At 45.7% G+C, this 15,576-nt stretch overlaps 1 protein-coding gene across 1 annotated transcript in view; it reads left to right on the plus strand.

The window, feature by feature from the left end:
* The window catches only part of LOC111153612 (phosphoglucomutase 5), a 231,052-nt gene extending 215,977 nt beyond the window's left edge, over positions 1-15,075 (plus strand). The window contains exon 11 of the mRNA XM_022512745.1: positions 14,858-15,075. Coding sequence (XP_022368453.1) covers positions 14,858-14,947 — 90 coding nt within the window. The 3' untranslated portion in view covers positions 14,948-15,075. The remainder of the gene's footprint in view (positions 1-14,857) is intronic.
* The last annotated feature ends 501 nt before the right edge of the window (positions 15,076-15,576 follow it).

Consider the following 15,576-nt stretch of genomic DNA (forward strand, 5'->3'; position numbering starts at 1 on the left):
GCTGAGTATGCAGCCTACTTAAAAAAGAAAAGAAAAAAATTGCTGAAGAAGAATCACAACTTCAGACCCCAAGGCACAAACTGTAGATGAGGGCTTAAGGAAGCATTTCCTCTTCCCAAGATTCTGGCAAAGCCAGTCAATCAATTCTCTGTCCACCTGTAGAGCCAATCCGATTGCTTGTGACCTGAACCCAGCCGGGAAACGTGACATTTTCTGGCTTCCAAGACTGCTGAGGCCAGAGCAGGCATGCATTTGGCATTCATAACTGGAAGCTGTGTGTTTAGCAGGTGAGGTTTCGCGGTCGCCTTCAGTGACAGAGCCGTGAATTCAGGGCTGGAGAAGCTGCTGAGGGCCACGTTGTATCTCGTTTCATGTTTATGACAATCCTGTGAATCAGGAATTATTATTAGCATCTCCGTTTCAAAAATGAGGCACGGAGCGGTGAAGAACCTAGTCTAGTAAGTACCAAAGAAGGAATTAAGCCCAAGCCTGACTGATTCACGCATTCACCCCATGGACTGTGTGATCTCCCATTCCACTTATGCCTAAGCTGCTTTTCCCACCTTGTGAATAGTCAAGCAATGGGTCAGCCCAAAGCACGGTTGAGACTGCTTACCTTTTGCTCTGGTCAGCAGTTATTGCTTAAGAATTCACCCCCAAACCTAGCAGCACACTGCAACAATGATTTCAGCATGCTCGTCGTCCCTACAGGTCAGGAATTTGGACATAGTGGAGTAGAATGGCTTACTCTTGCACCATGTTGTCTGGGATCTAGAAAGATGGAGTCTAGAAAGATCATGGGAAGACTAGAAAGATCGAGAAGGACTCACATGGCTGGGATTTGGAGTCTTCTGGAGGCCTCTTCACACTTTGGCCATGGGAGAGTTCTTACACATAGGGTTGCTTGGGCCACTATGGGGAAGTTGCGGGCCTTCTGAAACCCAGGGTCAGCAGTCACATACCAGCATGTCTGCAAACTCTATTGGTTTGGGCAAGCCTGCCAGGTTTCAAGGGAAGAGGGACTAGTTCCCCACCTCTTAATGGGAAGAATTTCAAAGGATTGGCAGCCATGTTTTAAAACCACTACCTTGATCTTCAGAAAATCAGATACAGTAAAGACAGCCCCACACCTAAAAACAATAGATTGTTCAGCAGCATAGAGTTTCCAAGGCATATTCTTTTTTTTTCCTACATTCTGATCTGGAAATTATTTTTGAAATGCATTCTCCACATCATATTAGTGACTTGTGTTTTTATCAGTCCAAATGGGCTAGATAATGTCATGGCAGCCAACAACTCAGCAGTCACAGTGTCTTAAGACCACCAGGGAGAACTAAGTTTTATTTCTTACTCACATTATCCATTCCCCACACCTCGGTTGGCTACTCTCTTCCATGTTGCTTTTTGTTTAAGATCTGGGCATCTGGAACATTGTGGTTACTAGAATCAGAGGAGCTATGGCTGAAAGCAACTGCATTTCCTCCACTTCTAACCCAGTGGCTGGAAATTGTCAAAAGGCCCTCCCTGGCCATAGAAGAACCTGGAAGCTCAGCCTTCTGTGCCAGGGAGGAGAGGAACGCCAGGTACTATTGTGTGCTCGATCCAGAGTGACTGACTGATGCCATGGAAGAAAGGGAGCTTACATTTGTTATCTTGAAGAGTTTTTCTGAGCCAGCCCTGTGAGGGCTTTGGAGCCAAATATTGGTCAGCTAATCTTTCTGAAGTAAATAAATGTGAGCTAGTTTGCATGAATGTGAACCAGTATGTGAATGTGTTCAGATTCTGTTACACGAACTACATGTAAAAGTCCACTGAACACACATCTGGGAAGAGGTTGGAAGGCTGGGAGGGCTCCCGGCTGGCTGGGGTCTTATGATCCTGGAGTGCACCTTGAGGAAAAACCCATGACTGCCTGTATCTAGGACTCCCTGGTTTCAAGGATGCCCCCCACAGTCCTGCTACAGGTTCCATATTGGGCCCTGGGTTGTGTAGCCATAAAACCCAGAGGCCCTTCCATGGTGAAGAGGGTATAAGATCTTGTTTAAGCAAACTTTGAAGCCCAGTTGGGGGTTGTCTGGTAATATAACTGTAGGTCTCTTCTTCTCCACATGAAGATACACGCAGGAGCAGAAGCCAAACTCAGAAGCAGCCCCATAGGTGTGCGTCACCCTCCCACCCACCACGTCACCTAGAGCAGCCAGCTTTCTGTGACAGGACACGCACCCCATGGCAAGCCCTGGAGTTAGAAATCCAAATGGCAGGCAAATCACTCACCAGTGTGCATGGGGCAGCATAAAACAGAAGGAAATTGTTGGTTAGAACTGGTGTGCCATCTAAAGGCATTCGATTCATGTTTTAAAAAAATGTATATGCACACAGACACACGCATTTTGGGCTAGCAAAAATAAGAGATGGCAGAGAAGACTGGGTGGGTGGCCATGGACCTCTGCTTCGCACACCCCATGCAGTCTTGTGAGCGGCATGGTGGGTGCTCCGCTAGTTGCATTCAGTTCCTGGTTTGGAGGGTGACGGCGATGCCAACCCACCCCCGCCCCCACCGTGTGCTGTGCATGTTCTGAGTGTTTCCTAGTCTTTAGCTCATTTCATCCTCACTGCTGCTCTCTGAGGTCAGGGCCCCCATTCTATGTACGGAGCGTGAAGGCTCATGGAGGTTAGGTGGCTCACAGGCTCGCACAGCTCGCAAGGGGTAGGGCTTGGCCATGAGGCTTCAGAGCCCATGGTTGTAACCACTCTTCTGTACCACTGCTTCTAGAATAAGTAGCATGACCCTTCACGAGTGTGGTTTTCAGACCTGGGTATGCATCAGAATCATGTTGGGAGCTTGTCGGATCTGTACAATCCCTGACTGGCCCCCAGATTCGCCGACACGTCATCGCCATGATGGGAGTAACATCCCATCCCGTCCCAGAGTAGCGCCCCCCATGATGCCTCCCTCGTCCTTAGAGAACAGTCTTCTGACCAACCTTTAGGGAATTTCTTTGGAAGCTTTAAACCCATCTCTCAGGAGCATGTCTTCCTGGCAATCACGTGCAGAAAGGCAAGTGGAATCTCATTGTTGTTCCAACCCTAGGAACCGTGTTTTTAAGAAATAACTGATCACCAGGACCATGACTTTCAGAAGTGGTTGGAGCAGAGGGACAAAAAGGAGGTGAATTCTTTCAAGGAGAGTAGGAGAGTCCTTTGGGCAACACCAATGGGACAGTGGTCTTTTTTTTTTTTTTCTGGCTCCTGCATTCCATCATGCAGTTGTATTTCTGCTAATAATTCTGGGAGTGGCAAGTGTGTTCCCCATCAAGGAAACCTTTGAAGTCTGTTGTGAATATACCCTACACAGAGAAACGTGGAAGTCACAGTAGGGATGTCTGAGGAGGGTGGGCAGAAACTGACCATCTGAACCCACTAGTCATTTCCCAGCCTGTCAGAATGTCTTTGGCGGCAGAAAGGAGGCTCGAAAGGGAGAAGAGAGGGATGGGGAGGGAAAAAGTGACGGGGAGGGCAGTTCTATGAAATGGAAGTTGTCCTATCTTTTTTTTTTAATTTTTTTAATTTATTTTCAGCGTAACAGTATTCATTGTTTTTGCACCACACCCAGTGCTCCATGCAATCCTTGCCCTCTCCAATACCCACCACCTGGTTCCCCCAACCTCCCACCCCCCGCCCCTTCAAAACCCTTAGATTGTTTTTCAGAGTCCATAGTCTCTCATGGTTCACCTCCCCTTCCAATTTCCCTCAACTCCCTTCTCCTCTCTAACTCCCCTTGTCCTCCATGCTATTTGTTATGCTCCACAAATAAGTGAAACCATATGATAATTGACTCTCTCTGCTTGACTTATTTCACTCAGCATAGTTGTCACATCTTGCAGGTTGGTCTATGTTTGCAGCACAGAACGGGGACAGGTGCATCTCTGCAGTGCCCACAGATGCCGTCCAGTGGTTTGGCTCCGCCCCCTTCCCCATCTCTGCGGGATCCTTTGAGTGTGGAGCCCAGTGGAGCTCACATATGAACCAGCAGGAAAATGGGCTTTGTGACTCCTCTGTTTTATTTTGGATTTGCCGCCTAGGGGCTGTCTTTCGCCTCCTAAAGTCCACAATTATAGGAGTGGGGAGAGTGGTGGGGAAGAGGGAGGGGCGTGCCTGCTCAGTGTGGTCTCTAGTAGACTTGTCACTGATGTCCCAAAGGGCTCCTGCAGTTTCCGCTTTGACTGAACTTCCGTTTTGTCAGTTTCTATCTTGGGATGCCTCTCTGCCCCTCAGAGGAGAGCTTCTGTGGAGGCTGGGCTTCTAATGTTGACAAGATCGATGGTTCCTTCCATGTTGGGCTCAAAATTCAGACTTATGTGGTCATTTTTCACAGTCTCCATTTTGGCTAATTTTAGTTCTATTGTGGATCAAGACAGGTAGATGTGTTGTATGAAAAAGAAATTGAAGTCAGGGCCGTGGTTGTACGGATTATAATACACAGTAGATACTGCAGTGTTTAGCATTTTCACCTAATTTTCATTTGTTGTTTTTTTTAAATTTATTTTCATTTGTTGAAGTTCAATTTAACATATAGTGTATTATTCATTTCCGGGGTAGTATTCAGGAATTCGTCAGTTGCATATAATACCCAGTGCTCATTACTTCACGTGTCTTCCTTAATGCCCATCACCCTTCATTTTTATTAGCAAAAACATACTCGATTTTGTTTTCAGTAATAATTCCTGTTCTAGATATTTCCCAAATGGGTTTAAAATAGCCAGTCATCCTTCTTAGCTAAAGTCTGGGTGATTATAACCAGGGTGACATCTTAGCCTATAGGGCACCCTTGTGCAAACAGGAAAAAGTGTCTGGGGTAAGATATAAGATCATAAGGCTGGTGGGCAACATCTTTGTGGGAAGACAAAGGCACCCCTTCCTCTGGGAAGATGCTATCCCTTGCCATCTTCTGAGATGAGCTTGGGATGGGTTTCCACCCCCAATTATCCCTTTGAGCAGGAGCCCTTCTAAAGTCGGCTTGGGGCTTTGGACACTATAATCAGAAACTGTTCTCCAATGCTCAGATGTATTGGAAACAAATCACAGGATGACTCCAAGTTTATAATCCCAACAGGTACGGATTGCTCCGCGACTCCTGGGATTCAGGAAAAGTCGCACTGCTCTGTTGTATGGATCAGATGGTCTCTAACTTGGTCACTCCAGCCTAAGCTGTCAGGAGGCTCAGTAGTAGCCATATTGGGCTCCATCCCTTTTCTGGACCATTGAAGATCCTGCAGAAGGGACAGAGGCCCAGAGAGGGAGCACACTATCCTGGGGAGAATGTGGGTTTACTCTGCTGCTCTGTGACACCACGTCTGTGTGTTGTCCTCTCCATCTGTCTGGGGCACTGCTCTGGGTGGGGGCAAGGGCTCTTTAACCCTGTGATCCTTGCTACTGCCCATAGGCCTCCCTCCCTCCTTGGCATTGCTGATCCAAGGGGGCCCAGGTTCCTGCCACTTCCCGAACACAGAGTTCTTTCCCTTTGCTGTATTCCTGGGTTTGACAGATTTCCTTTCCTTTCAACTCTATGATGACACCTTCACCCCAGCCCTTGGTCCATATTAGTATTTAGTGCTAATTAAAATCCCCCAAGAACCTAGTAACCCTTCCCAAGTGGAGAGGGGATCCTGGCCTAAGAGACGTGAATCCTGGACTCTCCCTTGGGTTGAGGAGCAGACAGGTGGGAGAATCAATGGACAGTTTCATCTCTTTCTACTGAGTCTTCCTGATGAATGGGGTACAGAGCACAAGGTAGTCTCTCGTCATCACCCACTACATCACCCACCACTACGTTAAACACTGGACAACTCACCTGATTTCCTAATTTCCCAAATCTGTCATTTTCTTTAGCAACTCTTACGGGCAAGATGTGTATTGTGGGGGAAGCAGACCTATGTCAGAAAAGCTCTGCCTTCTAGTCACTTAGAGTTTAGTGGAAGTGTGTAGAGGAAGAGAGAGGGGAAAAATCAACTCTACAAATCCCTGTAAATCAAGATAAAAAGGAATCCATAGAAGCAAGTGAGTGTCTGGAGAATGGAGGGAGCCTAGCTGGGTAGGGTGAGATGGTCAGAAGATCTCAAGGAGGAGGCCTCAATGGCTGGGTGAGAGTGCAGCATGGTTCTATACTGACCAAGCAATGCACGTGGAAGTGGAGATGAGAGGCAGGTGGGCTGCCTTAGGCTGAGGGGGTCACAGTTTCAGGGATGCAACAGCCTGGGACAAGGGGCAGGCCGCTCATTGAGGAGGGCTGGTGGGAAGGAAGGGAGACATCATTTCCTGTGGCTTCTATAACCATCCCCAGACAGTAGAAATTGTTAGGGGGCTTCAGACAATAGAAATGGATCTTTCTTGGTTCAGGGGGTAGCATTCTGAAATCATGAGGTCAGCAAGCCCGTACTCCTTCTGGAAGTTCTGGGAGAGAACGCGTCTTGCCTCTTCCACCTTCTGGCAACTGTTGATGCTGTCTGGCGTGTGGCTGTGTCACTCCCACCTCTGCTGCATCTTCACTCAGCCACTGTGTGTGTGTGTGTGTGTGTGTGTGTGTGTGATCTTCCTCTGACTCTCTCTTATGAGGACGATCATGATAGCATTTAGGGTCCAGCTGGAAAATCCAGGAAGATCTCCTCATGTCAAGGTCCTTAACTTTATCATTTCTGCAAAGAACCTTCCCCCCACCCCCCCAAAGAAGGTCACATTTATAGACTCCAGGGACTAGGGCCTGACATCTTGGGAAATATTATTCTGCCCACCAGAGAGAGTGAGACCGAACTGTCAAGAGCCTGACAGCCATGCTGAGAGGGGCTGAGGGTAGACTTGGAGGGATCATCTGGGACTTCTGCATAAGGGGGTCAGATGGACAAGTCTAGTCAGAAAAGCTCAGTGTGGTGAGGCTGAGAACAGATGGGGATTTGGGCAACTGGGTTAAGGAAAGAGCCTTGGGATGGGCGCAGTGGGTGAATGGCGAGCTGCTGTGGAGATATGACCAATGGGTTTGGCCTCTGCCTGAATGTGGGGGAGAGAGAGAAAGACTCACTGAGGAGCACTTCCGGCCCAGCCATTGGAGAGATTAGTGGGATATGCTGGTGGGGCCATGAGCTGAGTCAGTGAAATTATTTTTGGTTTACAAGAAGTTTTGTTTTATAAGGAAAGAAGCTTTTTCTCACTGGTGGTAAACAGCTGAGCAATGATGGTACCTCAAAATGATCCAAGAAAAACATAGTTTGGGTGAGTTTATTGGATTAATGTAACTGTCTTAATTTGTTTTAAATTTTTTATTTATTTTAGAGCATACAGAGACCGAGGTTAGCTCAGGAAATCTGAGGGAGGGTCCTGTCCTAGGGCCAGGTCCCGGAGACCAGACCTCGAGCAGAGTTTTAGACTCTGGCCGCCTAGACAGGAACGGATGGATCTTTACTTGAGAGATGGTTGGGATTCATACCATTCCTTTCTCTTTACCAACTCTTTATTACTTCCCTCTGCTCTCCTTAATTTTTTCCCCCAGATTTCTTTCTGCTTTCTTGTAACGTTTCTGTCATCTTTCTTAGAGTCCGTGTTTTCTTACAACCCCTAGATTACCATGGTGCCTTACACCCTCATGGTTAATCAATTATAATCTTGTGGTTAATTTAGCTTCCACTGTTAACTGGCTCATTCTTTCACTATCAGTTTAACCCCTGAAGGAAAGAGTCTGATCAGCTAGTTCAAATTTTGTCCCCAGGCCATCTGTCAGGTTGCTTGCCAGCTTCTGGTGGCTTCCTGAAGGTCAGGGACCCACTCCTAGTCCAGTAAGCTGTGGCCAGGGTGTGGAACTATGTGATGCAAACCAGAAAACTGAGCCTTGAGCTGGAGCAAAGAATTTCGACAGGTACAAGAATCAGCACACCTTAGAGCAGCAGTTTGCAAAGTGTGGCCCCTGGACTGCCAACACCAGCATCACCTGAAACTTGTTAGAAATACACATTCTTGGGCCCTACCTCAAACAGCCTGGATCAGGAGCTCGGAGAGGGGACAAGCAGTCTGCACTTCCACAGACACTCCCGGTGATTCTGATATACGCTCAAGTTCGAGACCCAGCACTTAAACTAAGCAAACAGCATGTGGACTAAAACCAAGTGTTGGAACGAAGTTGTGAGAGGAGGTCAGGCCATTCAGTGGGGCTGTTGAGGCAAGCTAGCCCTAAGAATCAGGAGGAAGTGGCATTTGTTGTAAATTCCTCTTTTATTGGTGCTAGAGGCTCCTGTCTTCTGTTAGTGAGAAATCTGCATTCTCTTGGGTGGTATTACCTGACCTGAGGGAGGAACTGGCATAAGTATTATCCACTCGTCCTCCTCCCCACAGCCACACTTCCCTGGCCATCTGAATACTCCTTCCTCCTCAAGACCAGCCTGGAGCTGGGTTCCCTCCACAGATTCTGCAAATCTGGCTTAATCAGTGATTGTGTTTCCAGTTAGGATTTTTGTTTTTCTCCAAAAAAATCAGTTAACTATTTACTTTGAGTCTTGTGACATTCAGATCATTTACACCTCTCCTGTCTATTGCCAGTCTGGGAAGAAGTTCATTTGGTTAGGGGTGTGTCTTTAGGGCCCTAATTTGCATGCACATGGACCAGAACCACCACCACAGCAACAGAAAGTAAGAGGAAATGTGAGGAAAGGTGAAAGGAAAAACGATCTCTGTGCTTCTGGGGAGCATGAACAGGTTAAAACCTAATACAGGGGGCACCTGGGTGGCTCAGTGGGTTAAGCCACTGCCTTCGGCTCAGTTCATGATCTCGGGGTCCTGGGATGGAGTCCCCCGTTGGGCTCTCTGCTCAGCAGAGAGCCTGCTTCCCTCTCACTCTCTTTGCCTGCCTCTTTGCCTACTTGTGATCTCTCTCTATCAAATAAATAAATAAAATCTTAAAAAAAAACTAATACAGGACGAGGCTTAGGGTGAGTTTAGCTAGATGAAAAATTTAAAGAGGCACCAAAACACCTCAGCAATCAAAATAAGTATTGCAATGCAGTATTTTTAAAAATCAAAATTGATGCAGTTAAAACCTATGGTTAAAAAAAAAAAATCCACATTTTAAGTAGCAACAGGCTCCAAGTCCCTCTTTACCCTGGTGGGCTTACTACCTCGAGATGGCAGCGTATCTCTCCAGCTGCTCCCCAAATCTCCAAGACAGAGAAAGGACATTGGAATTCCCGTGCGAGTGCTGTTGGATGGATACACTGCCAACTCAATTTGCCCCCAAAGGGGCATTCTATCTTCCCTACTCTTGAGCTTAGAAAAGCTATGTCAAGCACTTCCTAGGAAAAAGATGTTATATTCTTAATTGATTAAAGTCTCGATTAGTTTGTTCTCTTTATTCACAAAGAGTGGTCTTAGAACTTCTAAGACGTTCATACAACCAGCAATGCTCTTCTGTTCTTGGTCAGTGTAGATGGCTGGTCACTCTTGTCCGACCCCCTCATATGAGGAAGGACTTGTCTGGGGCAGTAGGCGACGCGATCCCACTGTTCCCTCATCTCTCCTCCTTCACTCCTCTCATCTCCTCTGTTTTCCCTATCATTCCTAGTAGTCCAGGTTGTGGGATGGAAAGAGCAGTAGAGGAGGTGTTATTCGGTTCTTAGCTCAGCGACCAACAGGGAACCCTGGGCCCATCATGGCCCATGTCTGTACTTCAATTTCCTTGTCGGTGACAAGAAAAACTCAAAACTAGATCTTCCTATGTTCCTCTCTGTTCTCAAGCTCTGTACTTCAGTTCTTCCTCAGCAATCTTACATCCACAGGCTTCTAATTGTTAACTCCTCATCTCATTCCCAATTCCGAGGGCCTTTCCAGTTGTCTCAGGAAAATTATCTCCCTTAGCTCCTTTCCATGATGCATGGTGGATGATAGGAGAGAAGAGTCTGGGATTCACATGTATCAAAGCTATGAATTCTGAAGAAAAAAATTCTGAAACAAAAATCCAGTGACCCTCCCACCCTCCCAGGATGCTCATGCACCCTGCATGAATGGTCACAGAAGTCTCTGTCTGTCTCATCATCTTCTCTTCACCAGGCTGATAGGGCATCATTCATTTATTCAACCAATCTGCACTGAGTACCTCCTAAGTAGCAAGCACTTTTCTAAGGCTTGAATTAAACAAAATTCCTGTCCTGATATCATGACCAATTATTCTGGCACATGTCTATTTACTTTATATACTCAGGCCAAAAAAAAAAAAAAAAGACATTGCTTTATGATCCTTAACCTTATTATAACCGGAAGCTTCCATCCCACAAGGCTGGTGAAAATTTTAATCTTGGGCATTTTTAGGGACCTGTCCCAGAACTCACTAGGGTCCTACAAACATCTATAGACTTTATGGGTTGCTGGAAAGTGGGTGAAAAGACCTCACTACTGTTCATTCCATGGTGATCATCACTGATGTCCTTCTTCCCAGATCCTCATGGTCCCTTGAGGGTGGATGGCTCCACAGTTTCTGTGCTGTGTTGGCCTGGAGCTTTGTGCTCAGGGTGGGAGTCCCCAAGTTCAAGGTCTTCCTCATATTGAGATTCCAAAACTGGGTTCTCTTCCTTCCATTATGCGTAAATAGCACTGAAGCCTTTTTCTCCAACAAGGTCAGAGCAAGAGACAAGTGCTTAATTCATGAATCCAGAAAGAGCTAAAAGAGGTAACTAATTATGTATCTTGACCATTATATTTTTAGCACAAAACATATAAATGTGTATTTGTTTGTCAGTCTCTTAATATTGACCCAAGCCCTTTCCTTTCACTATGATCACACTGTCTGGTGTGGTCATTATCTCTCTTAGATCCCCACTCATATTTCATCAGTGATGTTCACCTTTAATTCCTTTATAGTGAGTGGGAACTTAAACACTCTTGGGAAGCAATCTGAAGGAAGAATTTTCTAGACTTTTTTTTTATTCTTCCCCAATTTTTCATTGTTTCTCACTTGCATTAATTTCACAGGAGTAGCTAATTGCATTGCTTAATTCTTTCCAGAATATTCAACTTAACTTTCATAGGAAGAACCCTTTCTGTGTATATTCACATCTCACTGGGTTACATGTAGTTTAAGTGCATATTCTGAAGAACTAGTGTAACAGGTGTTAACTTCCTTAGGAGCAAATTTAGCTAACTCCTGAGAAGCACATAACTCAGCTGCTGGAGGAAGAAGAAGTAGATGAGCAGACCAGAAAGTGATGGACTGGATCACAGACCACTCCTAAGCTGTGGACTGCACTCAGGATATTTCACAGAAGAAAGGGAAAGCCATGCTTTATCTTCCAAGTTTGGTGGAAATCCATTATGAAAACTTGGTCAGGGTTTACAGTATCAGTTAAAACTGTGCTTCCCTACTGCGTATTTACCCTAAAGATACAAACGTAGTGATCCAAAGGGGCATGTGCACCCGATGTTTATAGCAGCAATGTCCACAATAGCCAAACTATGGAAAGAACCTAGATGTCCATCAACGGATGAATGGATAAAGAAGATGTGGTATATATATACAATGGAATACTATGCAGCCATCAAAAGAAATGAAATATTGCCATTTGTAATGACGTGGATGGAACTAGAGGGTATTATGCTTAGTGAAATAAGTCAATCAGAGAAAGACAACTATCATATGATCTCCCTGATATGAGGAAGTGGAGATGCAACTTGGGGGTTAGGGCGGTAGGAGAAGAATAAATGAAACAAGATGGGATCGGGAGGGAGGCAAACCATAAAAGACTCGTAATCTCACAAAACAAACTGAGGGTTGCCAGGGGGAGGGGAGTAGGGAGAGGGTGGTGGGGTTATGGACATTGGGGAAGGTATGTGCTATGGTGAGTGCTATGAAGTGTGTAAACCTGGCGATTCACAGACCTGTACCCCTGGGGCTAATAATACATTATATGTTTATAAAAATTTTAAATAAAAAAATGTTCTTCCCTACCCTCTTGCTAATGGATATTGTCACTTAAAAATGTAGACTTGGGGGCACCTGGGTGGCTCAGTTTGTTAAGCGGCTACCTTCTGCTCAGGTCATGATTCCAGGATCCTGGGATCAAGCCCTGCATTGAGCTCCCTGCTCAGCAGAGAGCCTGCTTCCCCTTCTCCCTCTGCCTGCTGCTCTGACTACTTGTGCTTGCGCTATCTCTCTCTCTCTGTCAAATAAATAAATAAAATCTTTAAAAGAAAATGTAGAGTTGAAGGTCTTTGACCTTGAAACTCATAGTGATGTGAAACCAGCATGTCTTAATTTTTCAGTTCTTGAAGTTTCAAATTCAATTTCACTGTGTTTTCCTAAATAGAAGGTATAAGGCTTTTCTTTATTTGTCCTCCAGGATCTCAGTTAAAGTGATTGGTCTTTCACTTCATTCTCCTTCTCTGTCCTCATTTAACCTCTCTTATAGGTGTTAATGAAGAGTCACATAGCCCAAAAAAGCTGGGGGTGTGAGGAGAGGGAAGAGAAGACAGGAAAGGGAAGGAAAGCTAATAATCTGTTTTCTGTACAAAATCAGAGCTTGGCTTCTAAAGGATCCAGATGCTTCTATATGGGCATCACGTAGAATACGGCCTTGCAAAATGTGCCAGTAGGAAACTTTTCTGGACACCAGGAGGGTTATTAAAAGAACATAAAACCTTCTGTTTCTGTATATCATGTGCATGGATACAGAACTAGAGGGAAGTGCACTTGGCTTGTGCACCTGTGAGGAAATGGCTCAAGATTCTTCTCTCTGTTCTAGCTTCCAAGATGATATTTGAGCTTCTCTAGCTAGTAATCGTCACAGAATAAAATGATTTCATCCATTTGGCAATAAGTGTGTTAAACTCCCAGATTTGCCTCTAGAACCATCTTTCCAAAGCACAGGTCTGATATTGTCACCCCTTAACTCAGAAAACTCCAGCATCTGGCCTTGCCTAGTGAATTAAATCCTTACCTTGCCCTGGCATTTCCATCCCTCCCAACAGGTCTTGCTCACTTGTTACTTAGGAGTGCCCTGTGTCTACACTCCACTCGGGACACGCGGGGCTACTTATGCTTGTCCATGAACCCTGGGCCTCTGCTTGTGCTCTTGTTGGCTGCTTAGAATGCATGCGTTCCCATCATGCCTGTGTCTGTTAGGCATAGGGGAGGGTTGCAAACAGCAGAATCCCCCTCTCCCTTCACAAAAATGATAAGTTTTGTTTTCCTCAACGTGCTCTCTTCGTTTCTTCCCTTCTGCTAGTATTTCCCAAACTTCTCTTCCATCAGTATCCCTGTGTTAGTGTTTTTCCTTTTAATGGACTTATAATGTTTCCACTTGAATCTAGTTATTATAGAACATTTGAGTCTATGTGGAAAAAAAGAAACCAGTATCCCTTGATAAATAAAAACTCACCACAAAAATGAATTCAATAAGATATACAATGATCTTACCTTCTATCTAGGTAACGCTTGCCTGTGGCATGCTCTGTTTTGGTTTGTGTATTAAAGATCGACAGCCAACAGAGTTTCTCCTTTATGAAATTAGGACAATGGAAGAAGAATGGAAAGTGGGTTGGCTTTCTTGCTGTTTTGTTGTTGTTTTTTTATTGTGTTATGTTGTCACCATAAAATACATAATTAGTTTTTGATGCAGTGTTCCAAGATTCATTTTTTATGTACAACACCCAGTGCTCCATGCAATACATGCCCTCCTTAATACCCACCACCGGGCTTACCCTTCCCCCTACCTCCCTCCCCTCTAAAACCCTCAGTTTGTTTCTCAGAGTCACAGTCTCTCATGGTTTGTCTCCCTCTCTGATTTCCCCCAACACCCTTCTCCTCTCCATCTCCCCATGTCCTCCGTGTTATTCCTTATGCTCCACAAGTAAGTGAAACCATATGATAATTGACTCTCTCTGCTTGACTTATTTCACTCAGCATAATCTCCTCCATCCCATCCATGTTGATACAAAAGTTGGGTATTCATCCTTTCTGATGGAGGCATAATACTCCATTGTATATATGGACCATATCTTCTTTGTCCATTCTCCTGTTGAAGGGCATCTCGGCTCTTTCCACTTACTGTTTTGTAGGTAACACCACACCCACGAACCATCTAAAATAACCTTTGGTATCATTAGTGTGTATGAGAATGTGCTCCATACTTTGGAAAACAGTGCCTCACTCCTGTGAAATGATAAGCAGCTAGAGGGCAAGAAATGATTCTCCTCTCCATGTTCTTTGCCTTTCTGAGAATCTACTCCTTAGGCCTCTAAACTCTCCTTCTTCTGGGGGACACTGAGGCACCTGATGAGCCACCATGTTATTTGATGGGAAGAGAGAAGTAGATATTTCTGTAGCACCAGCCAATGGATTAGTCTGCCTTCTGTGAAACATCAAGATGTAGGTTCTGCGGGCCTCTGGTCTTACGCTGGAGAATGAGTGTGTTTCCTCAAGTTCTTGTGTGTGTATGTGTCTGAGCAGGGTATACATGCTGCGGGGAGAGAGTAGGAGAGGAAGACTGGGAGGTTTTCTGAACTTCCTTAATTCACAAAGCTCTGTTCGTGAAATGCCCCAATGCTCTAGGAGTTGGGTTGGTGAGTTCCTGAGATCTGTGTTTTTGGGGAACTAGACAAGACTCTGGAGACCATCTCCTCCGCTAACCACCCCCCCACCTGGTCCTACCTACTCCATTCCCCTTTTATGGATGAGGAACCAGGGTTTAGGGAACAGGTGTCCAGCCAGCGGGAACTCTGCCTTTAAGCTATAAATGGGAGTTGAATCCAGATGCTTGCGACAGAAAGCAATCACAGTGACCCTCCTGTGACAGACATGAGTTGTTCACAGAATTTTCCCCTCCTTTTCCAGGCCGTGCTGAGTCCTCTTATAGCCATCGCGCTGAAAATATCCCAGATTCATGAGAGAACTGGCCGGAGAGGACCCACTGTCATCACCTGAATGGAGGAAAGATCAGTCACCAGGGCCAAAAGAGAGCCCTTGGCGGGAGACCCTTCACCCATGCCTTCTTGCTACCTGTTTGTGCCTTTTATGATTTCAAACACACACACACACACACACACACACACACACACACACACTAATTTGCTTGTGGGTGGGGGAGGGGGGGTGGGAAGAGAAAAAGAGAAAAAAACGGAGTTTTGTTTGGGGTTGGGTCTATTCCTCCAAATGCAACAGGGTCTTCAGTTGTCTGTTAAAGCAGCACTATCCTTTGGTATCTCTATTTTACCACACCAAAGAACCTCACCTTTTGAGAAAGAGGAAGCAGGTCAGGAACGTGTCCATCATGGCGTCTGCGTACCATTGGCATGAGCTGAGGGAAGGTTCTGACTTCATGCACAGAGTGCAGTGCCGGAGTTAGGCTAATCCCCAAGCTACGGGTGCTGTTGCGAAGGCTCTCCTTGGAAGACTGTCCTTGGCGTGGTAGAGGACTTAGCTTTTCATCCTGGGTCAGGTCTCCCAGGGGACACCTTGTGGAATTCCTCATGGCCACCAGCCACCCGATGGCCCACCTGCCCCCTCCTATCTCCTGCGAGTTTCCATGCCACCTTCTCTCACATCTTTGGAAG

This window comes from Enhydra lutris, unplaced genomic scaffold (assembly GCF_002288905.1).
Source record: "Enhydra lutris kenyoni isolate GAN:26980312 unplaced genomic scaffold, ASM228890v2 scaffoldscaffold33, whole genome shotgun sequence".
In the NCBI taxonomy this organism is placed as follows: Eukaryota; Metazoa; Chordata; class Mammalia; order Carnivora; family Mustelidae; genus Enhydra; species Enhydra lutris.